At 38.3% G+C, this 23,889-nt stretch overlaps 1 protein-coding gene across 1 annotated transcript; it reads left to right on the forward strand.

Moving 5' to 3' along the window:
* Nucleotides 1-1,766: 1,766 nt before the first annotated feature.
* On the forward strand, nt 1,767-23,435 carry spats2 (spermatogenesis associated serine rich 2). Its single transcript, XM_008414441.3, has 13 exons — nt 1,767-1,913; nt 5,127-5,365; nt 6,113-6,192; nt 8,082-8,190; nt 8,635-8,684; nt 10,500-10,725; nt 12,003-12,185; nt 13,197-13,332; nt 16,049-16,107; nt 18,061-18,170; nt 18,308-18,410; nt 19,098-19,249; nt 20,675-23,435. Exons 2-13 carry the CDS (start codon nt 5,332-5,334, stop codon nt 20,924-20,926), a joined length of 1,494 nt encoding a protein of 497 aa, XP_008412663.1. The 5' UTR covers nt 1,767-1,913; nt 5,127-5,331; the 3' UTR covers nt 20,927-23,435.
* Nucleotides 23,436-23,889: the final 454 nt, after the last annotated feature.

Raw genomic sequence — 23,889 nt, forward strand, 5'->3', positions numbered from 1 at the left:
GACTACCATGAAACTTTTGCTCCAACAGCTAACATAACATCAGTGCGAGCATTAATGCAGATAGCAGTTCAGAACAACCTTAAAGTACATCAGATGGATGTCAAAACAGCTTATTTGCATGCCCCAATTGCAGAAGAAATTTACTTGGAACAGCCTGAGGGTTTTGAACAACAAACAGAAACAGGACAAAAATGTGTGTACAAATTAAAGAAATCTCTGTATGGATTAAAACAATCAGGGAGAAATTGGTACAAACTCCTGAACGATCATCTTGAACAAAACGACTTTGAAAGGAACCCAGTCGATCATTGTGTGTACAGAAAACAAACAGAAAATGACACGGTTATTGTGCTCATCTGGGTGGATGACTTGATCATTGCTGCTAGCAGCATTGAAGTTTTGGACAGTTTCAAAGAAACAATGAAATCAAAGTTTAACATGAAGGACTTAGGAAAAATATCAAATTTTTTAGGCATACATTTTGAGCAAAAGATGATGAAATAAAAATGAGCCAAAAGAAGTACATCCTAAAAATGTTGGAAAAATATGGAATGTTGGACTGCAAACCAAGATCCACCCCATGCGAACTAAGACTTGATCACAAAGAAAATCGTGAGTGCGATGAAGCAAAAGTAATGAATCCTACAAACTATCGCGAGATAGTAGGTAGTCTGATTTATGCCATGACCTGCACCAGACCAGACATCAGTTGGATAGTGAGCAAACTTTCCCAGACATTAGCTAAACCTATGACAGAGGATTTAGTGAATGCTAAACATGTTTTGAGGTATCTAAAAGGTACTTGTGACTATGAACTAAGTTTCAAGAGAAACAATGAAGACTTGAACCTTATAGCCTACAGTGACTCTGACTGGGCATCCTCAGTAGAGGACAGACGCAGCACCACAGGTTATTGTTTCAGTTTAACGCCACAAGGTCCAGCCATTTCCTGGAAATCCAAGAAGCAACCAACTGTGGCTCTTTCCACATGTGAGGCTGAGTACATTGGGTTAACAGCTACTACTCAAGAAAGTCTATATTTAAGTCAACTCTTAAATGGTATTGATAACAAGAAGTACAGCTGCACAATGCTTCATGGCGATAACCAAGGGGCCATTGCATTGTGTAAGAACCCTGTGAACAGACAGAGATCCAAACACATTGATGTGAAGTATCATTTTATACGCGATGCACTGAGAGAGGGAAAAATCAATGTGGTGTACTGTCCATCTGAAAATATGTTTGCTGACATCTTAACCAAACCGGCACCAAAAGCAAAATTTCTGAAATTTAAAGGATGGTTTTTTGGACATTAAATATTTAAAGGTAAAGAAGATGAGGACAAGGGAGGGTGTTAGAATATGTTCTCATCTTAACTTGTCTTTGCGTTATTTTGTGTTATGTGTTCATGTTTTATAATTTACTTTGAAAGGTAAAGCTGCAAGTTCTATATCCTGTCACTTTGTTTATGTGCATGTTGTACTGTTGTTGTCCACCAGGGGCGATGAGAGTGAGTTCTTGTGTAAAAGCAACACTGTTCTAATAAACTGAAGTAGAGATGGAGTTAACGGAAGGCTGAACGTTAGCAATAAAGTGAACACAGCTATCTAACGAAAAGAAGTGTGATTCATTTTAAAGATGAGTTCAGAACAAGAAAACGCAACAACTTGAGTAAAAATTTGTCCAGGTAGTGCTACTTTTACATACAATCTTTGAATACAATACACACCTCCGCCACTCCTCAGAGTATTAAAAGGGGGGTTGTCTGCCTCCAACCTGGCAACCGCGAAGCCTAGCTGGAGGAAAATATTGGCCACAGCAGCAGACTGCTTGGCTTTACAGACGGCTGGCTGCTGTGGAAACTGCAGTAAGCTCTTTCCAGAAGCTACCGTCCACTTCGCTGCCAACACCAGGTACGTGTTTGGTATATTTGAGCTCCTAACATAGTTTGCTTTTTTTTATTTAAGTAAAGCAGACAAATACTTAGCTTAGCAGCTGCTAAGTCTTTTTTTTTGTAATGGCAGAATTGATCATCTCACTGGTCGTTAGCCTTTCAGCACAGACTGCTAGCTGCGAGCTAATGTTAGCTAATGCTCTGTTTAAAGGTGAAAGAAATCATTTCTATCTAGTGCTGCGAGTTGCAGTCAGTGGTTGTTTGTCCTGGAAAGCTTTTACAATGGGATAAATTAGCAGTCGGTGATATTGAGTTTCACCGAGCTAATCATAAAACGTTAGGTAATATTTGCAGGCTAACGGTAACCTACGGACTTTAGTGATGAGGGGGCTGAGGAATAAAGGCTCCCTGTAGTTGTCCAAGTTAAATCCGGTCCAATTCAGGTAAAAATAAAACAAAAACTTCAGTGTTGGGGAGAATTAGAGAGGCTGCGGGTGTATAGTGGGTGAAAAGTGGGTGATTTCACACCTCCCAGCATACAGGGCTGTGTGGTTGGGAGATGGTCAGTCTTTGTCGCGAAGCTGCTTCCACAAAAGATGATTTCTGTGTTAGAAAAGCGACGTCGTCTGGGCTCGTTTCACGGCAGACGAGCTAGAAAAACGTATGGACGTTTGAATACGGAGGAAGGATTTCAATAAAAACATTGCATTGAATGTGTGGAGCTGCAGAATGAGATGAATTGTTCTCTACAGGCTTTACACTTCCTCTTTTTTATTGACTTGATTGATGACCTACCTGGACTGGACCCATCAGATAAATTAATTTGAATAGTTAATGACTCTCCGCAATGTAGGGTAGTTCTGGTTCATGTTGTGTAATCTCTCAGGCTTGACTGAAGAAGTGATTTCCTTTTATGTTTTTTGAGATGCACTGATCAGGCGTTGCAACCTCGTTTTGATTTTTCTAAGATCTGAACAGCTGATTCTAATATTAACCAGATTTTTCTTTCTAAAAACTAACAAATTGGAAGGAAAACGTGTAGTAGTTCGGGATACTATAGGAAATTTAAACAACTACTCCCATTTACGCACCAAAATGCAAACCTTTAACAGTCATCTGATCATTAATTAAAACGTGCATTGTGTTTTTTAGGTATTTATAGATTTAATGCAATTTATAAATTAGGGGGGGGGGATTTTTAATTTTCCCAAATCATATTAATGGAATATATCCCAGTTCTTATTTAAAGCTTTTCTTGTAGTTTTTTTATGCTTCTTGAGTTTATTCAATCAAAATATTCATATTTTTAAAAATGTGCATTATTTTTCAACCAATTTTGAAAGCTTATGAGTGTCCATTTAAATTGGATACTCTTAACCAGAATTTAAAAGATTTAAATATGAAGCATCACGTTCTTAATTATTGTTTTAAAAAAAATTGGGATTTGATTAAAATATTGTTTGGTATTTTTTTCCTTACTCATCGTAGAAGCTTAGTAGTGCTCTTCCATATTTCATATAGAAGTCCACTGAAACCGAGATTTTCTATTGCCAAAGTCCTAGAAAATGACAAATTAGAGTTGCCAATAAAGATAAAGTTCCTCTTATCATAAAGGTGAGAGGTGCTCGTTTAAAACGGGGGCAAAAAAAGTCAACCAATATAGGTTTTTTTTGTTGTTTTTTTAAATAAAAATGAAAAAAAAACATATATAGATCGTTTATATATGATCTTAAATGTAAATTATTTTATTTTTCTATGTGAGAATTTCATATAAATTCAAAATGTTAATATATATGCATTTTTTAAAAAACATATTTAATAGTATCAGGGATTTAAGGATTTATGCATCGTTGGGTTGGTTCAAACTCGCATTGGAGAAACGTAATTAGTGTTTTATCGTTGAATAAATCGGCCAACAAACTCTGATGTCTGATTTATGTGAGGGTGTAGTTAAGTTTCATTTGTGTAGTTTTACAGTTTCCTCCAGGCAGACGATCCCTGCCAGTTACTTATAAAAAAAAATTAAAAAACTGCAGCATTGTATCCAGAACCGGGTCAAACTGCAACAGATTGCTTTGTGTTGCTGCAGCATTTAATAAACAACGTCTTCATGCAAACGATCTCATTGGTTTTTAAACAGTTTTTATTTCCTCTTCATATCTGCATGTCGCTCTTAAAACCTTTTGTTTAATTTCTTTTTGTTTAATCCGAATGTTTCCTGTCTTCTTCTTCTTTTTTTTTTTAAAAACACAAACGAGTGCACCTGGTTTGCTTGAATATTCAAACACCATCCCTCTTGATAAACAGGATGCATCCTAGTGCTGGCATGAGCGGCGGCTGCTGTGTCATTTGTTATTTGTGCTTACGTGGGTCTGACGTCTGAAGGTGTGGTGGAACCGGGACCGTGACATGCCTGCTCCTCGTGAAGAAGGTGTTGGTTTGCTCCGGTCTTTTCAAAAGTTTCCCTTTCAAGAGAAAAAGAAACTTAAAGAGGGGAAACGGCTGGCCTGCAAACTGGTTCCAGATTTCCAGATGTCTGGTTTAGAGCATCAGAAAGGCCAAGATGGACATCAAGTTAAAAAGTGGAAAATGATCTTCTTCCTTTTCTGTCTTGTTTTTTTGTTTTATCCCATCAAAATTAAGTAACACTTTGAGTTTCTGGTCTCTCATAATCTAACCAGCTGTTTCACATACAGTGAAACAGAGTTGTAAAAAGGTCCAAAGGTCAAAAAGCATTTTTCTTTTTTTTCTTTTTCTTATTTTAAGATAGCAGTCCTCTTGATTAGACATTCCTGAACTCCTGGAGCTGGTTTATTAAATTTTCTGATCATCTGTTAATTTCCCAGATGTGTTAAACGGATCAAACATCCGGGACTTTAAAGGTGAGGGTTCTGACCCGACGGCTCGTCTTTGTTATCATGAATCCTGCAGTGAACAGGGGGAGAAAAAATCCTTCAGAGATTTGATTCTACTGACTCTTCTCTTGAAATGAAATGCAGCGGTTCTGCCAAGGACGTTATTAAGGACAGACTTTCTCAAGACAGACAATAATTCATTGAAATCTGGTTTTCATTTATGCGTCATTGCCAGAGGAAATGGATTTCTATTTACTTATTTTTTTTTATTTTGCATTTAGTTTGCAGATCCTACAGAAGCGGTTATTTCTGCTGCATTTATATTTATGTATTTATCAGATTAACCGTCTTTTCTTTAATTTTTCTCTTTCCAACAGGTTGGATCAAGTTGACTGCTGGAAGGGAAAATCTGTCTTTGCCCAAGTGGAGACGTTCTGGATGTGAACCTTGTTCTTCCACTTTGCCTGCCAGTTGGAAACCTTATTTGGGATCTCCTTTTATCAAGAGCTACCCTCAGTCTGAACACCAGGATAAATATTATACGAAAAGGGTTAAGTCTCGGTTTTACTCTGATTCTTCTGCATGACGATGATGGCGAAGAAAAACAGTCTGAAGGGTACGTACCGCCGTTTGTCTTGTAAATGTCTTTCTGGTGAAACTTTAACTTTCGAGCTCAGCAGTTCGGTTGTGTTTGTGAATTTCCTTGGGGTCAAATGATGCAGCCGCGCTCCTTTCAGAGAATCTGAGCTTTGAGTGTTTACACCGACATCGACGTGTTTTCATCGCACGAGAAAGACGGCTTGACTGCGACTCAGCAGTTTCCATCTTTTAATGGTCGTAGATTAACTTTGGACTTTGCTCGTCGGCCTTAATTCTCTGCTCACATCTTCATAGGATTTCTTTTCTTCGACTCATCGTTTTGTGGGTTTTATAAACTGATTCTGCAGACCTCGCGGTTGGTCTCCTCCAGCTCCATTTATGTATTTCTTTGAGTCATTTGAATCAGAGTCTGATTCCAAACCGTTCACGCACAAAAGCGCTGAAGTGCTTGCTGCTTGCGCTGCTAGCTCAAGTGTTTGTGCTTAAATGCCTCAACAGAAAGTCCTTCCACCTCCGCGGTTTAAAGAGGTTTGCATCCTTATTTTACGGAAATTGTATGCACATATGTGTGCACATAAAAACAAACTGATTTTCCAAATAATCCGCAGCTGTTATGTGATAAGGATTCATGTGTAATTTTTTCAGGCCATCTCTGCAAAGATATCTGGGGCTTCTTTTGTTTTGCAAATTATGTTCTTCGGTGGTTTGCAAATGTGGGTCAAGGCCTGGACTGATTGCCTTGTTTTTCTTTTCTTCTTTATAGATACATCTGGTGTGGTGTTTGATACTCGCTCAAAAATGGTCATGTCCCAGGGAGGAATGACGGAGAGGATGAAGGACAAGGTAAGACGCAAATCTCAATAAGTTAATTCGGTAAATCTATTCAATATGTGAAACTTTAAGTGTTTACTTCTGGTCATAAAACTAGGGCTTACAGCTGATTTATGAGACAATTTAAATGATAATCATTGTATTTATGTCTGAACCCTCAGACGCTTCACAGGAATCAAGAAAATTACAAACACCAAGTACATCAAGAAAACGCATCAATACAAAACGCATAAAAAATAAAAAAGGAAAACGGTATTGCATAATTTTGACCAAAATGGTTTTTAAATACAGAAAGTATGTTCTCCACAGTTATAGAAGTCTAGGGGAGTAAACTATGGGAGGTTTTATAAAAGAATTGTGGTGTATTGTAGAATATTAATAGAAGGTTGAGTGGAAGAATAACGTATGGTCGCCTCATGCTGCCTTGATAGTTAGGATTACGAAGCGAAGTCTGTCCAATGTCATTTTCTGGTAAATAAATCAACAAAGTAAAATGCAATAAATCAATCAGAATAAACAGAAACTAAAGTGTTGTACTCTATAAAAATATTGGTTATTTATTTATAAATGTGCTAAACTGATCAGCAAAATCGCCTGATCTCAACGTTTTAGTGAATCTGTGAAGTTTTGTCTAAAGCTGCATGACGCATTTTATCAAAATCTGCTATTGCAATCTCAGAGTGGGACTGATTTGGTGAACTATTTTGCAGGATGTTATATTTTAGTCACCATGCAACTTGACATGAATTTTGCATGTCAAGTTTTATTTTTTCAGATAATGGAAACCGTTTTATCAACTACTTTAAACCCTTCTAGATAACTACACCAGAATAAATATAAGAGTAATGTGTTTTTTTGTTATGTTTTAATTTGGTGATATTTTTGTTTGGATAGGGATTGGTGTCAGCTGATGATTCCAACTGATTTCTTGAGTTGGGCTATTTCTTTTAATACCACTTATATCTGAGTCTGTGTTGACACGTTTTATAGATATAAAAAAAGATGCATCAATTAAGTATTGACTGCATTTATCGCTCAAGACACAGACATTTACTTCAACAGGCTATATTATTTTTGTTTGAGAATTTTCAGAGAAATATAGGGTTACTTTTTCCCTCCACTAAACTTTCCATTAATATGCTCTTTTAACTCAGATTTTTTATTTGGCGTTTATATATGATTCATATTTGAAGGAACTGGATTTTTGTTTTTCAGCTGTTATTCATAATAATTAAACTTGGAAGCTTTTTCTTTAAAATATCTGAGTGAAACGAGTCTTTTTAAATAAGTTTCACTTCTTAAATTAAGTTACTCGTATAAGTTGACTTCTAATGTGTCGAGATGCACCTGTATTTGTGGTTAAATGCACTCGAAAGTTCTCAGACTTGCACATGTCGAGTCATGTTTGCATTTAGTTTCGCTCCATACTTTTTTTTCCAAGCAGCAGAGCTGCTACAGTTTGTCAGCTACAAAAAGTTGCAAAAAAAAAAAAAAAATGCAGTATGTTCTTTTTAAATAAGAGCTGCCGCACCCCTCATCTGGGAATGTTTGAGTTATTCAACATCCAGATATCCTGGATATTCAGCTTGAGATATGAAAGTTTGCAGCTAATGGATTCGGTGATGTTGGGCTTCTTTCACGGACAGGAAGAAAACCTTTAGTTTGCTCTGCTAGTGAGTCTTTATTTCCTCAATGTGAAACGTTTAGGGAAGTTGGACAAATATAGTCGATGCAAATGACGGCACAAAAACGTCCAATATTTAAAATTTGTCTTTCGCTGCAAACATGCAGTGAAAGTCGCTAAACGGGCGAAGTGTGAGTGGATGAAATATTTATTCATTTTGCTGTAAAATCTGAGCAGCGGGACTGAAGGTGTGTTTTTTTTCCCTCTTTCTTCACAGATCAGTGCGGTGAGGGCAGTTGTCCCCAACAAAAGCAACAATGAGATCGTGCTGGTGCTGCAGCACTTTGAGAACTGCGTCGACAAGGCGGTGCAGGCGTTCCTGGAAGGTATGAGGCTGTTGCTACTGATCTCAGAGTTCACACGAGTAAAGGATCGTCACATAAGTGGCTTTACTTTGTTTTCACACTTCAAGCAAACCCGCCTGCATGTTTTCTCCTTTCTTTTCTGTTGCCAGCTTGTGCTGACATGTTGCCCTAATGCCTGTGAGCTGAAGCAGCCCATTTCTCTGCTTTCATCAGGCGTATCATGCTTTGAATTCAGCTGTTGAGCGTCATTTGCATGCCTTCAGTTTCGCAGGGTTAAATTTAGAAACAGGGTTGTCCTGGACGTCACACTGCTTTGTTCCTCACTGGCATCCAATAAAATTCTCAGGGCGTTTTGTATTTTAAGGCGGTATTACAAGACTTTGACGCTCTGACGTGCAACTGATTGAACTAGTTGTGACCTTGATGTTCTGCTTTTTTTTTTTCTCTCTCTCTCTCTCTCCATAGGGAGTGCAGCCGAAATCCTGAAAGAGTGGAATGTGACCAGCAAAAAGAAGGTGAGAGAAATAAAGCATGCAATTAAAATTCCTCTGAGTCAGCATGTTCATCTACCTCACAGATGCTGGTTTACATTTCCAGAGTTGCATTCCTACTTACTTGTAAAATGCACTTAACTGCAGATATTCATGTCTCTACTTTTTGCTGTGATTTGATCATAAGCTTCATATGAATTCCTTGAAAGTGTCTGATATTCAAACTGCACAGTTTTGATCAAATGCAGCCTACAGAGAGTTCCCACTTCCTTAAAAAGTCTTGAATTTTAATGCCTTCATCTGTTTTAAATTCTTGTTTTAAGTAAGCTGGTCTTATATTTTGTCTTGACAGAACTATTTACTTTTCTGGGTATTTCTTTTTTGTCTTGTGGGATTTTTCTCTCTGGCGAAAGTTTAAGTTGCATTCAAACATCTTTATTGCATTTTTGAGACGGTAAATAACTGCTAATGCTAACTTAGCTTTTTTTTGCGTCCATCATGGGCAAGTGCAAATTCATCACCAGTTTGTACATTTCTGCGGAGATGTAAGTCTTAATTTTCACCCATAATGGTGTTTAAAAGTCTTAAATTTGAGGTGGTAAAACCTGCAGAAACCCTGAATCTAACATTTGATTAAAAGCCCAAATTTGAAAACCGTTACTTGCAGTCAAAACCAGATATTTTCATACACCTAATAATAAACACGTTTTTTCTCATTAGCTGCGTTTCTACTGACCATTACTGCACAAATTATCCATTCATCCATCCATTTTCTTTCACCCTTGTCCCTCAGTGGGGTCAGGAGGGTTGCTGGTGCCCATCTCCAGCTAACGTTCCGGGCGAGAGGCGGGGTTCACCCTGGACAGGTCGCCAGTCTGTCGCAGGGCAACACAGAGACACACAGGACAAACAACCATGCACACACACTCACACCTAGGGACAATTTAGAGAGGCCAATTAACCTGACAGTCATGTTTTGGACTGTGGGAGGAAACCGGAGTACCCGGAGAAAACCCACGCATGCACAGGGAGAACATGCAAACTCCATGCAGAAAGACCCCAGGCCGGGAATCGAACCCAGAACATTCTTGCTGCAAGGCAACAGCTCTACCAACTGCGCCACTTTATGAAAATTATGAAAATAAATTTGCTTAATGGAAACACAGCAATACAAATACTCGCTTTTTTTTGTGCTTTTTTTTTGCTAATTCGTCGCGCTAAGATGAGTTGTTTTATTTTATAGAAATCTGTGTATTTCACAAACCTGAAGTGGAAACACTTTTTAGCACAAGAGTCATGTGATCAACAACCAGACATTACTACTGGTGGAAATGACAAAGGAGACGACAGGAAGTGGACGATAGTGACGCGATAAACTTATTCACATGTAATTATTATAATTTTTTTAAAATTGCGTTTCTCATTTAATAATAACACAACAATTGTGAAATTGTTTTAATGACATTATCAGAATATTGTCACAGTTTTGAGCAGCTTTGTAATGGAAATGCATCTGACGTCTGAAGTTAATCAGACTAAACTTCTCTTGGTCTGGGTCAGTTGGAATTACCAAACATATTTTATGTGAGAGAGAAAATTAAAATTTAGTCCCTGCCGTAGAATACTATCACAATATTAACAGCGATAAATGACATTGCATAATGGTGGATCGAGGCTTGAGCTTGAGCTCATTTGTATTGTTTTTACCTCCAATGTGGTGCTGGAAAAGTTTTAAAATTTACCTTGAAAAGTGCTTGAATGTTACTGTGGGTAAACCTGCACAAACCCAACATTTAGAGTTGGATTGAACGTGTGCGACGTGAATATTTTCGTTTCCAGCCCAAGAAGAAAAAGAAGCCCAAGCCTCAGCCTGAGGTTTCCACAGAGGCGTCTCAGCCGGAGGCGGCGTCGCCCGACGAGAGCAAGGACGATGAGATGAACGGCTTCCACGCCAACGGGTCGGTGATGGACGGAGAGTCTCTGGATTCGCTGAGCGAGCAGCTGGACTCTGCCTCCCTGGATGCAGCCGAGCTGGACTCTGAACCCGCTACACCCGAAACGCCGGGTAAGAACGAACGGCGTGTTGTTTTCCTCTTAAGATCTGATGGAAAGAAAATCAATGGATTGGTTGATGTGAAGGGGAAAATCTGAACTTTATTGAACTAAAACCACTTGATGTAAAGGTTGAAGCTGCTGATCTTCCAGCTAAAAACCAAGACTAGAGCTGGATGATGAGGTGATTTATTTATTTTATATATTTATTACGTTTTCTGTTTTTGAAGTTTTAATATTTGGAAACTGGGGGATATTTTCCCCCTCAGGAATCCACTCCTTGTGTTTCCATAGTTCAGAGAACCACAGCGTCTTTTTGTTTTACAGCTTCTATTCATTTCACCTGACAGAAGGAATAACTGTAATAAAAACCTTATTTTTTAATTTAACATATTCTGTCTTTTTTTTTTTTTTCTTACATTTTTCCTTAAAAAAAAAAGAGGGGGGAATCAATTAAAATCGGAATTTGAATTTTGGATAAATTTACAGGTTTTATTTTTAAACTATATTGCCCAGTTCTAACAATGAACCGAAACTTATTTCACAATAATAAAACAAAAACCTTTATTTTAATTAACCTGTCATGTTGTAGTTGAAGATGTGTTTTTGTTATATTTAGGAAAACTTTTTCTAGCTGCATTTCTTTTTTTAATTTTGAGTTCTTAACGTTTATTTCCTTAAATTAAAAATGCACAATATTTAAAGTTACCACATAGTATTTTTCTTTCAGAAGCCATTTTTTAAATTTAAAAGCACCCAGTGATTAAACTGGACTAAAAACAGAAACTGTTTTTAAAATCTGTTTTTTGCTTCATTCAAATATTGCATGTTTCTATTTAATTCTGAGCAGCTGAAAAGATGGTAACTCGCAATAAAATTTATAATTTTATTTTGCAACATTATGGCTCCCAAGTACTTTCTATTTATTGTACTTGAAGCAAATGATTTATACATATTTATACACTTGGGTTTTTTTTTGACATAATTAAAGCAAAATTTTAATGCTAAGGATTAATTTCCTAAATTGTGCTTAAATCACACTTTATAATTAAGACACTTGCTGTGCTTTTAGATTATTTTTTTATCTGTTGACTGAAAGCTTAGTTTGTATCACGGCAGGATTTTTCTCACTCTGAAGACGTGTTGAACTTCTGTATCTGAAGCTGGCCGCTCACCCACACAACGCAGCAACAGACTTCACCCACATTTCTGCAGAAAAACAGTTTTTGAAAGACATAAAATTACAACAAACATCTAAAGGATTTTAACGATTGGTGTGTCTCCTTACAGGTGTCGAGGCAGAAAGTATCGTTAGCGCTCCAAGTCCTGCTTCCCAGCAGGGAGGAAGGAATCACCACCAGGTTTCCAGAGGCAACAAGCCCCGGCACAGGACGAGCTCAAACCTTCATCCCTCCTCATCCTCGCTAGCAGCCGCCTTTGATGAGCAGGGATCAACAGGAGGGAAAAAGATGGGTGAGTAACTTAAAATAGAGATGCACCGATCCGATATTCATATCTGTATCGGTCCCAATGTTGGGGGAGGAGGGGCTTCTAGATTTTGTATCATGACGATGTGCCCCATTCATGAGGGCAGATCTATTCAGTCTAGCTCTATCAGGGTTTCCCCCAGAAACATTTCTAGGCCTGGTGCTCTGGCCGCTACGCCAGTCATCCAGCCACCCGCTGTGTTTTTGATTTAAAAAATGTTTAAAGTTGACAGGAAGTTTGAAAATGTCATTTGATAGTTATGGATTTTTGGGAGATTAACACCTAAACACAAACTATAAAGTCTTAAAAGAAGGCAAACATTAAAACAACCTAATAAATCAACGAGGCTAAGCCTGGTGGGGGCACAAGTAAAGCCTGGTGGCCCGCCAGGCTTACAATACTCAGAGGAAAACCCCGGCTGGGCTTTGTGCTCTGAGCTACGTTATGCTTTATTAGAGTTCATAATTACACTTTTTGAACCATTTCAACGGTTTCTTGTAGTTTATTTTTACTTTTTGACTAAGATGGTCAACCTGTTGTTTTAATCAGGTTGAATTATTTTATTTTTTATTTAATATTGGCCGTTATTCTCCTGATTACACTGACTGAACAGATTAAAGCTGTGTTGTGTTGTTCTGACCAAACTTGTGAAGCTATTGGTGTATTTAAGGTGCTGTACAGGTGCAGAGTTATCAAACAGATTTATATTTTCCCTTTGAAGGACAATAAAGGTTGTTTTTATTCTGTAATAATTCAGTACATTTATGTCTGCTTATTTAAAAAAGAGAACTTTTAAGTCGGTTCAGCGCTGTTTTTCTGCATTGGATCGGTTTCGGCTGATGCTAAACCTCAGATATCGGTTACAAAAGTGAAAAACGTGAATCGGTGCATTTTTAACTTGAATCTAAATTAAATTAAAACGGCCCTCTAATTGGTGTTAACCTGAACATCATTTGTTCCTCAGATGTTTAAAAATAATCCGTTTCTCCTCCTCAGCTCCCAACATCGACCGCTCGATGAAAGACCTGCAGAGATGCACCGTCTCCCTGACGCGCTACAGGATGGTGGTGAAGGAGGAGATGGACTCCTCCATCAAGAGGATGAAACAGACGTTCGCTGAACTCCAGAGCTGGTACGTCGGCTTCCTGTGAAACCTTCACACGTCTGATTCTGCTGAAAGAGAAAATCATCTTTCTGAGGGTTTTAATGGCGTCTGAGGTGGAAATGATTCAGAAAAAAGCCCAGATGGTTTTGAACCTGCGTCGCAATCGCAGCCGTCTGAAACGTGCATCAAGACTGAGCTCCTGCAGAGTTTAATCATTTGGATTTGTTCTGCTGGTGCTCAATGACTAAATACGTCAATTTTTAGCTGAAAACAAGTTATTTCCTCAGATCATAGGAGGGAGGATTGAACTGCGATGGTTAAGAGGAGCGCAGTAAATTTAATTCTGACTTTTTTTAAAGAGCAGTTTTCTTTATAGCGACATCATAATTTATTTTGATGGTTTTGGTTGTAAGTAGGGCTGCAACTAACGATTATTAATTGATTATTGTACCAATCATTCTGTCAAAAATTCACATTCTGTGGATTTTTTATTTAACCCATTTTAAAAAATCAATCCTTTTTTAAAATGAGAAAATAATATACATATTTTAGCAAAGTTTCGACTTAATTACTGTTAGATGTTTCTGCACTGGCCTTTTGTGAGTCTGTACAGTGCAGTTAATGATTTACTAAATTAGAGGAGTTACTTCAATAATCAATTAATCTGATTAATCGTTTCAGCTCTTCTGGCTGCAAGTGGTTTTTACTTCCTTTTACGTTTTTCTGTGTCTTTTTATTTTGGATATTTAAAATATCTTTCAGTTCCAGTGCTAAGTCCTTACAAAAATTAAAGTTCATTTGTATTTGAGAGGGTAAATTTGCATCATTGTGCCATTATCAGTAGATTACTTAAAAATGATCTCAAAACAACAATATTATCATTTATCGCAATAATTTCTGATGCAATTTATCATCCAGCACAACGTATCTTTACAGGCCTATTTGCAGTTTGTAGTGAATTTGAGTATAGCTCTTTTTTTTTTTTTTTCGTTTCACTTTTATTACATGAAGTCAACACAACGTCTTCTGTTAAGTTGTACTGGATAAATGTGACATCTGAGACGGGAAGGTGGCAGAAAAACCTGGTTCACAAAAACAAATGTCTCCTTTTTGTTTGTTCTGTGGTTTTCCTGCCTGAGTTGTTACCTGTGATGATGTCGGCTCAACAAACAGCAGGATGGTCAGATGAAGAGCAAACTGATCACAGATTTCAGATGGGAAAACAATCCTGAGTCTCATGAGTCTAAACATGACTTGTAACAGCGTTTTCAAACGTTTCCAATGCAGTAAAATACGTTTAGTTTTTTTGTTTTCCCACTTTGGTGATTTCTGTGACCTTTTTTATACAGCTAAATCTAAAAAACAATGGAATATTATTGAAAAGTGAATTTATTTCACTTGTTCAGTTAAAAACATTAATAATCTGCAACAAAAGACTTTAGTACCGTATTTTCTGCACTATAAGGCGCACTGGATTATAAGGCTCACCTTCAATGAATGGCCTATTTTAAAACTTTTTTCATAGGTGCATAGAATAGACGCTACAGTTTGGGTTGCCAATTTGTTCCTTACTCTATTATTACACATTTTCATTTATAAACAAGTGGTCCCCTAGTGCTTTATATAGTAGGCTGCCCCAGTCATTGTTTCACTCACGGTGTTGGTGTTGCGATATTGTGCCCAACTGCTTTCTGGGTAACACAGACCAACCGACACGCTGCCGCCGCAGTCTCTGTCCCTCTTCCCCCGCCCCTCCGCCCCCTGGCTTTAAATGTATGATCAAACTTTATTAACAAACCAGCGTTTTGACAGCTATCCCAGCATGCACCGCGTATTTCTTCTTCTATGGGGAAAAATGAAGTCGGTGGCTGCTTACCGTAGTTGTTAGACCTGTTTTGGCTCAAAATTGGTCCATATATAAGGCGCACTGGATTATAAGGCGCACTGTCGACTTTTGAGGAAATTGAAGGTTTTTAGGTGGGCCTTATAGTGCGGAAAATGCGGTTATCGATTATTTTATCGATTTAATCTAAAGTTAAATCAGGCCAAACGTCTCGTTTTAGGTCAGTTAGAATTATCAAAATTATTTCTATTTGCAACAAGAGTGATACATTTATTAATGTTTAATAATGCCTAGTGTCACAATAAATCAATTAATTGCATCATAAATTAAAACTATCTCAATTATCTTCCATTTGCATTATTGCTGCTTTTTCTTGTTTCTCTCTTTCTAGTGAAAGATGGAAAATTATTCCCTGCTTTAATCTCAACTGGCTCCTTTTTTGAAGGAGAGTTTAGTTTAGAGGCTTCAGCTTCAATTGTAGTTTTGTGTATTTTGTTTTATTTATTTTGGGTATTTAAAATGTCTTCCAGTTCAAGTGCTAAATATTAATTAGAAATAAAAGTTTAGACATCTTTGAGATGGTTTTCTTGCATTATTATGCCATTACTGTTATGGTCTCAAAACAACAATATTATCATTTATTGCACTAACATCTGGGACAATTTATCATCCAGAAAAATATAATTGTGACGGGCCCGGCCTTAATGGATGCATAACTGTTTTATAAATCAAACTCAAGTGATCTAAAATTTAAAGGTGCAATGATTTTTCCCCCCTTAATTATATTTAGACAGTTTTTAAATAGTGGCAGCATTTCTGCTCCAAACTGTTGTGGTTTTATAATTGAGAAAAGTTTTGTTTTCCAGTGAGTTATTCGTTGTCGTCTTGTTTTCTTTCCAGCTTAATGGACAGAGAAGTGACTCTTCTGGCAGAGATGGACAAAGTGAAAGCCGAGGCCAGTAAGTGCTGCGTTTTCAAGTGTTTTCACGCTGCGCTCGGCTCGTCACTGATGACCAGAGCTGCTGGTATTCTTCCATCTTATGATCACCTGACTGAAAGCCCCGAAGAATCTGACCCAAATCATTCCCAGAAGGAGAAACGGAGATTGTTGTGGAACAGCAAGTCCCAGTTTCCTGAAAAGTGCAGCGGCGCCCTGAGGGTGCTGATCTACCTGCAGCTCCTCCTGTGTGTGTATGTGTGTGTGACATGACAGAGCAGGACTTCATATTTGTATAAGTAGGCCATTCTCTCTTCCTCTGTCCTCTCAGTGTGGAGTGTTGTGTGTTTGAGGCCTGAATAGTGTCAGGTGTCGAGGGAGACTCAATGCTGTCTTTGTGCAAGGTGTGCAGTGAATTGAGTGGAAACTTGAGTTCCTCCTCAACAGAACCAAAGCGGTTTATTGAAAATTTACCCCTTAATGTTGCGCTGTGTTTTTGTTGTTATGAAAATGTTTATTCTGATGGTAAATTATTTTTAATCAGTGCCTCACTACCTGGTTACAGAAAGCAGCAGGAAAGGTGAAGTTCATTCTTTAAAAACATCTCTAAACTCTATTTTGCTAAAATGAATGATATCCTACAAGCTTTCTGGAAAAACTGATTTTTCCCCAAATCAGGAGAAAAATGTTTTATTCCTTTCATGCACTTCCATTTTATACACACATTTATTCCTGCATGCATCTTTCTGTTCAGTCAATCCTCCGTCTTTTTTGTCTCTCCATGCCCTACATTCATCTTGCATTTTTGTATTTATAGAAAATTAGGATTTATCTAGGGAAAAAAAACTGGAGAATCTAAAAATGAGTTATGGAAATAATCTATGGCTATCTCTGCTGTCTGTATTTATATAAATCCTCCTGTCAAGAGTGATTAAAACATGTCCTGTCTCTTCACTAACACCAAATAGTGGCCGTAACATTGAAAAAAGAAGAGGAAATTTGTTAAGTTGCTGCATTTGAAGAAATGTTGAGATTTGAGCAACTTTTAACCATCATGATCGATAACTTCTGCAGCGATCAGAACCTGCCACTAGGGGGCCACAGAGGGAAAAACGGTGAATGCCAGTCAGGGTTGATTTAATTCACAGGGATGTGGAGACTGTAGGAAACCTTCTGCAGCTCCCAGTTCTCAAACTTCCTGCTGGATCTGAAAATGCATCAGTTTGAAGTGCAGAGCTGAAGATCGGTCGGGTCACCTGCTGCTGGAAAAGGCACCAGAGTTCATAAAAGGTTTTATTTACATGGATGCCTGGCTCCTTCTCTCACCAAGAGAAGAAATCACTGCAAAAACACAAAGTCTTACAAAGTATTTGTCTAGTTTTAATGCAAATATCTTAGTGCACTTGAAATAAGACAAAACTATTTTACAAGCAACTTTTCAGCAAAATATAGGAGCTTGAAATAAGTCAGTAATTCCTTTATTTTAATAAAAGAAGGTACTGGTTCCACTGGAAGATTATTTCACCTTTAACAGGACATGTTTCCATGCTAAGTGAAGTTGGCACTATTTATCAACATGAAGGACTTAAAACAAGCTCATATTTTCTGCTGAAAAGTTACTTGTAATTTAGTTTACTTTAAGACAAAACTAGGATATTTGTAGTAGAAACGGGACCAAAAATACTTGGTAAGGTTTTGTGTTTTTGCAGTTTCTTCCTTATTGCTTTGTATTAGAAACCTCACAGGACTCTGAGGTTCAGTTGAATTTATGCTTTGATGATATTTTCTTGTTTTCTGCAGACTTTACTCCAACATTTCTAATACTGGGCGCCTCTTTGAACAAATATTTGCAGCCTGTAGTTGTTTCTGTCAGACATGTTGCCGGTTTAATCTGTGAAACCTTTTCCTGATACCTGGTCCTAAAGTTAAACCAGTTATTTTTCTCTCTCTGAGTTTCTGTTTTTCTGTGTTGCAGTGATGATTCTGGACGCTCGGCAGAAGAGAGCGGAGGAGCTGAAGCGGCTGACGGACCGGTCCGGTTCCATGTCTGAGGAGCAGCTGACTGAGCTACGCGCCGACATCAAGGTGCTGCGAGATTTTCACTCTGCTTTACTTAAATGAGCTTTTATTTTATGGGATCAAACTATATGAATGAAAGACTTTAACATTCTGGCTTGAAATAAGCAGAGAGTTTTATTATTTTTTGTGTTTTTTTTTTTCAGCATTTTGTGAGTGAACGTAAATACGACGAGGACCTTGGGAAAGCTTTAAGATTTACATTTGACCTTGAGCCGCTGAAGACGAGCATCTCTGGGTTTGGATCAGGTACGGCACTTTAGTTCCTTTAATTTGCTCTTTCATTTATATTTTAATATGAATAAAGTCCAGTTTTTATCACTCTTCTCCTCATGGAGACACTTTTAACTCTTAGGTTATCCAAAAATGCAATAGTTGAGACATCAGGCGTTTTGAAAACGATCGGATATTTATCAGAATTAGAACCACATATGGACGTGGCATAAATCGGATTTATTTTATTTTGTTTTTGGGTGAAAACATTGTAATCAGGCCATTTGCTGCATGTTTTCCTCTCTTTCTCCACCCGGTTTCATGTCGCAGTAGACGCTCCCACCTGTCTGATCATGATGCTGAACTTCAATGCGTTGGATTTATTGACTGAGAGCAACAGAGAAAACGTGTTTATAGCAAATTATGATGAGGAAATTTTCAAATAGAATCTTAAAAATCAAATGATTTCTTATCGTCCTGCTGCTTCTTCACACACATCGGATAAAATCCTCTGAGATTCGGTCGGCTGACAAACACTCGGCTTATTCGTGATCAAAATGTTCAGTTATTTTTAACCTCCTTAGACTTTACTGGCTCTTGAAACCCTTAATTCTCGGATAATTACTGTTTGTGGTTAAATTAAGCTTCTTTAAATCTCCAAAAGTCCATTTTGTTAACGAGGCAGGAATCATGTTTTACCGTTTCTGACTCTGTTTCTTCTAGTGTACCATCCACGTACGGGCTACTCGGACCGGTCCCGCTGTAGCTCCACGTCCTCCTCTGTCGCCAGCCCGGTCCAAACGGAGACCCCTCCTCCCACCCAGACCCAGACCCAAACCGCCCCCGCTGAAAACCGCCCGCCTCCAGTCAAACAGGTGAGAAAGGAATAAACTCATTTATCATCTTTATCACACTTTTACTTCTAAAACGTCTCAATTCCAGAGCAAAAAAGTGGTACATAATTGTTAAATCGACAGAAAATACTTCTTAAACCTGTGGCCTAGTCAAAGTCCAGACCTAAATCCAATTAGAAATGTGTAAAGATTTGAAAATGTGACTAACTGCAGTGAAAGAGTCAACAGAGTTGATTCAAATGCAAATAAATGCAACTGTTTTTATTTGTAACAATTAAATGGTGCAGTCAGACGATTAAAACATGTGATCTGATTATTCACTCTTCTTTTGTGACCTTGAAACGTAAATATGCATAATTTCAAAACGTTTAAGAAAATATTTTATTGTCTCAAACCAAACATCCGTTTTCCAGGTTTTTATATTCAGGATATTTTTTATTTTGTTTAAAATGTTGATTATAAGCTGGTTTTGCTTCAGGAGGAGGATAAGTTATCGCTGCAACATCTCCTGCCTTGGTTTGGTGTAAAATTGCGTTTTGGTAAAATAAAACTTTTATCCAAACTCGAGATGTTTTTAAAAAGTGAAATTTGCCGCTTGGCACACCACTTCCACTCTCCCTGTTCATCTTTTCACTCACATGTGTGACTCTGAACTGTCAACAGTTCACTGTTGACAGTTCAGAGTCAAATAAATAAAATAATTAATTTATGTCTATTTTCAGTTAATTCCCACTTTGTTGTTCCATCACAAAAATTCCCAACAAAACATTAAACATTTTGGATGTTTTTATGCCTCCATTTGGGTCTCAACTGCTTCTAAAAACAACTTAAGCACTTGAGAGAGAAAACACTCAGCTGTTTTTTTAATAATTGGTTCATGTTTTTTTTTTGGTGTCTGGAAAACGAGTTGCTTCACAAACATCCTGGAAAGCCACATTCAATGGCCACTGTGTTGTTACTTGGCAAACCAAACAGAGCTCCAGCATGTTTGGTCAGCTGGTTTAGCCACTGTATGTGCTGTACAATGGCTGCTGGAAAAGAAAAGTGTTTTGTTGTTGACTTAACATTCAGAAACAACTTGCTGCATTCTGGCTGGTTGTGCAGGAGCCTCTACTAATGCTTTTCAAAGATGTATGGTTGTATAATTGCTCATCTGTTTGCAGCCATTTTCTTTTCATGTGAGTGTAAACGTTGAGTAGGGGGCGTGGCCAGCAGCAGCTAATTTGAATTTAAAATGGCAGGAGGCCCTAAAAACAACAAAGAATTGATCTGTTTTTTTAAAAAAAGTGATAAAAATGCTTATCGACCGCAGACCGATCCTAACCTGTTCAAGGAATCAAAATAGTTCACCTTTAACTTTCACATCTCGTCATGTTACAGGCACAAACTTCTAAAGAGTTTTAAAAACTCAGTTTATTCATTTTTCCGTTTTAATTTCGTCCTCAGATTTTTCAGGGAAACAGGCGAACCTTCCAGGGACCCGGCTACCACTCGGGCGGCCAGCGGTTCAACGGCAGCTCCCACCACGACAGGAACGCCGGGCGCGGGAGCCACCGTTACCAGGGCGACTCCGGCTCCTCCGGCCCGTCCTCGCAGCAGCCCCACAGCTTCAGGGGCCCCTCCCACCCCCACCACAACCCGGACCGGCCCGCCCACAACGGGCTGCCCCAGCGGCTCCCTCGAACGCACTGCCCTTGACACCGGAAACCGTCTCACTCAATCAAACCCATCCACTACCCCCCTGCCCCCAGAGCGCCCCATTACCCCTCCACCCCAACGCCCTTCAATGAAGAATAGTATACAAGTTTACATATTTCAGTCATTTGAGCTCTGCATCACTTTGTTCATTCTTTGAACTTGAAAAGCTCCGACTGTCTCTCTCCTCGTTTCGATTCTCTCGGTTTTCGTGACACTTTCTATCTTTAGCCTCTGCTGCTGTGGCTCTCCGTCGTTTCATCACCGAGACTCGCGCAATTTACCTGCAACAATCCGTGCACTATTGAAGTTGAACTCTTAGTACTTTTTTTCTTTTTGCGTCGTCAGCTCTCTGATTTGAAGTTTTTTTTTTGTTTGTTTGTTTTTTCGTCTCCTGGAACCATTTCAATGCCTTCGCTGTTTGTGGGGGGGGGGGCAAAAAAAAGTGTTGTGGAAAAGTAGCTGTAGCTTCAACGGGGCTTTCCGACATGCAATCAACACTACATACATACTGTCGTCTGTCTTCGCTGGGTGGAAACGAGACATATCAAACTGTAAATCGGAGCTTAACGTTCGGCTGCTACAAGCTGTAGGGAAAACTTAATGTTTGGACACAAAAGGAGTAGTTTAACTTTTATAAAAAAAACAAATAATGATAATAATAAAAAAGAGGCTCTCGCTCCTTTTCTCTCTGCTGGATCGCTTTGTTTGCTCTCCATTTCTGTAGGGAGTCGAGACTATTCCTGCTGATTTCGCCCAAAGCGGGATCCATTATTTTCTAAGAGGGCTCATTAGCTTTTTTTTTTTTTTTTTGTGAACTATTAATGAAGGAGGCTTTGGTGTACACATGCCGTTTCATAATCCAGAGCATTTATTCAGCTGGATGTTCTCCTGCACGCCCAGTTCCTTGCTTTATTCTGTTTCTCTTTTTATGCACACGAGTGGCATAATAATGTCCTGCTTGCCTTTAGTCGCAGACTTCACATTTGCCTTTCTGCAAACACAGATGTCTCCGTCAGAACCTGGATTTCAGGATCCGTGTTTTTGTTTTTTATTTGTTTGTTGTCCGAGTGCAGAAGTAAAGTTCTCATAGGATGATCGAACGCATCGGGCGGGTGTAGATTTCATCTTTCCGCGGCTGCCAAGGAGTTGCTTCAAGCAGCTTTTTGGGGTTAAATTTCCCTCTTTGTGTCCAGTTTGAGAACAAAACGCTGGTGAATACCTCATAGCAGATCTTCTGTCGCGACCCGTTTTCTCATTAAGAGACGGCCGACCCCCTGGTGATTCCTCGCCGCCTGCGTCGATGTAGTTGTGTACATAGAGCCGAGCTGCAGAGCCGTAGTGGGAAACCAGTCGTGTTACTTTATTGCTTCATGTCGTTATCATGTCGTCTTCCTTCAAGAGGGAAGGGAAAAATTCATCTTTAAGCTTCTTTTCTTCCCTAATTTTACTTTTTAGTTTTTTGGAGTTTAAGGTAAAAATAAGATTTAGTTTACGAGTTAAATTAGTGATTATTGTGGAGAAAATAGTGAAGGGGATGAATAAATGGTGATTAGGCTTGACTGAACGTAGTTTTTTTTTTTTGTTTGTTTGTTTTGGGAGAATGACTGTTGGCTTTCTCATAAGATTTTAGAGCATATATGATGGTATTGTGAGCAGCCAGTTAGCGTATGATAATGTAGACGGAGGGTTCTGGATGTGATCCACAGACGCTCAGACGTTTGTGCAGAAATTGTTTTGACTTTAATCTTAACTCGCCGTTAACGGCAACTCTGAGCAGACTTAAAAATCATGACAATTACTGCAAAAGTAGGGAGATACTTTGTTTTTGTTTTTTTATTGTTTTGTTTTTTGCATGGAGTTGAAAAAACTCAACCAGGTTTTTTTTTTTTTTTTTTTTTTAAATCACAAAAGATTCATATTAATTGAAGTTGTACCGAGTGCTACAACCTTCCTCACCCTCTCCTCATCAGCTCTTTGCTTGAGAACGGGCAGCACTGTGTACTGAATCAAACTGCATCGAACACAAATCCTCCGATGCCCTGTGAGAAACACTGGGTTCTCTCTCTCATCCACATGTTGCGTTTTACATTCCAGGCTCCAGAAACGTTTGGGGTTTTTACTATAGATATGAGAAAAAAATAAAATAAAATCTTAAGCGGATAAATTCAGCTCATTTTATTTTTTTTACTTCTTCCTCCTAGCCTGCTTTAGTTCTGATTCTTTCCTGTACATACATATATGTAGCTATATGATTCTGTGCTCACACCGGGCATTTTGTATGTGATATTCATACTAGGCATATTTGAAGTCAAAAACATCCGGTTTGTTCATTCTTCCAACTGTAAACTCAAGTGCCTTTTCTTATCCCTTCCTCTCCCTCCGACATTTTCTCCTTCTCCACAGTACGGACCAAAGACATCGACCGTCCCGACAGTCCAGCCCCGTCTCTCTCCCTCACTGAATGGCACACTTTTCATTTACTACAAATAAAACTGTTTGCAATACCAAATGTGTATCCTGGACTTTTTGTATTTGACAAAACGGAAAAACAAAACGAGCAAGGGTGATCTTTGTAACTTTAAAAAAAACCCTCAAATGAGGATTTAATTTATGAGGTAAAAACCTTAGTTGTAGTTTTCTTGGAAACATTAAATCAGATAAGAGGGGGGAATAGTACTGTATGTAATTTATTCTGCATCTTTATTTACATGGTAAAAAATTACATAGTTCCAATCAGCTAGTTCTTGTTTTTAAAGGTCATTTTTTTGTAACCTTACAATTGATTTTTTTTAAATTAGATTACATAATAAAATTTGCTGAGTACATTTAAATCTCTCATGCTGAAAAAATAAAACCCTGCAAATAATGACTTTATTCATTAAAGTTGAAGTATTTTGAGGATATTCATATTACAGGAGGTCGAAATGATACGAGAATAAAGTTATGTTACCAGAGGAGTCATT

This window comes from Poecilia reticulata, chromosome 7 (genome assembly GCF_904066995.2).
Source record: "Poecilia reticulata chromosome 7, P_reticulata-male-v2, whole genome shotgun sequence".
Taxonomy (NCBI): domain Eukaryota; kingdom Metazoa; phylum Chordata; class Actinopteri; order Cyprinodontiformes; family Poeciliidae; genus Poecilia; species Poecilia reticulata.

Excerpts from the sequence above, each read along its gene's own strand:
- spats2 (XM_008414441.3), top strand. The coding sequence starts at position 5,332 with ATGACGATGATGGCGAAGAAAAACAGTCTGAAGG. Across the intron at positions 8,685-10,499 it reads ATGTGACCAGCAAAAAGAAG|CCCAAGAAGAAAAAGAAGCC; the intron begins GTGAGAGAAATA and ends TTTCGTTTCCAG. Across the intron at positions 18,411-19,097 it reads CATCTCTGGGTTTGGATCAG|TGTACCATCCACGTACGGGC; the intron begins GTACGGCACTTT and ends TGTTTCTTCTAG.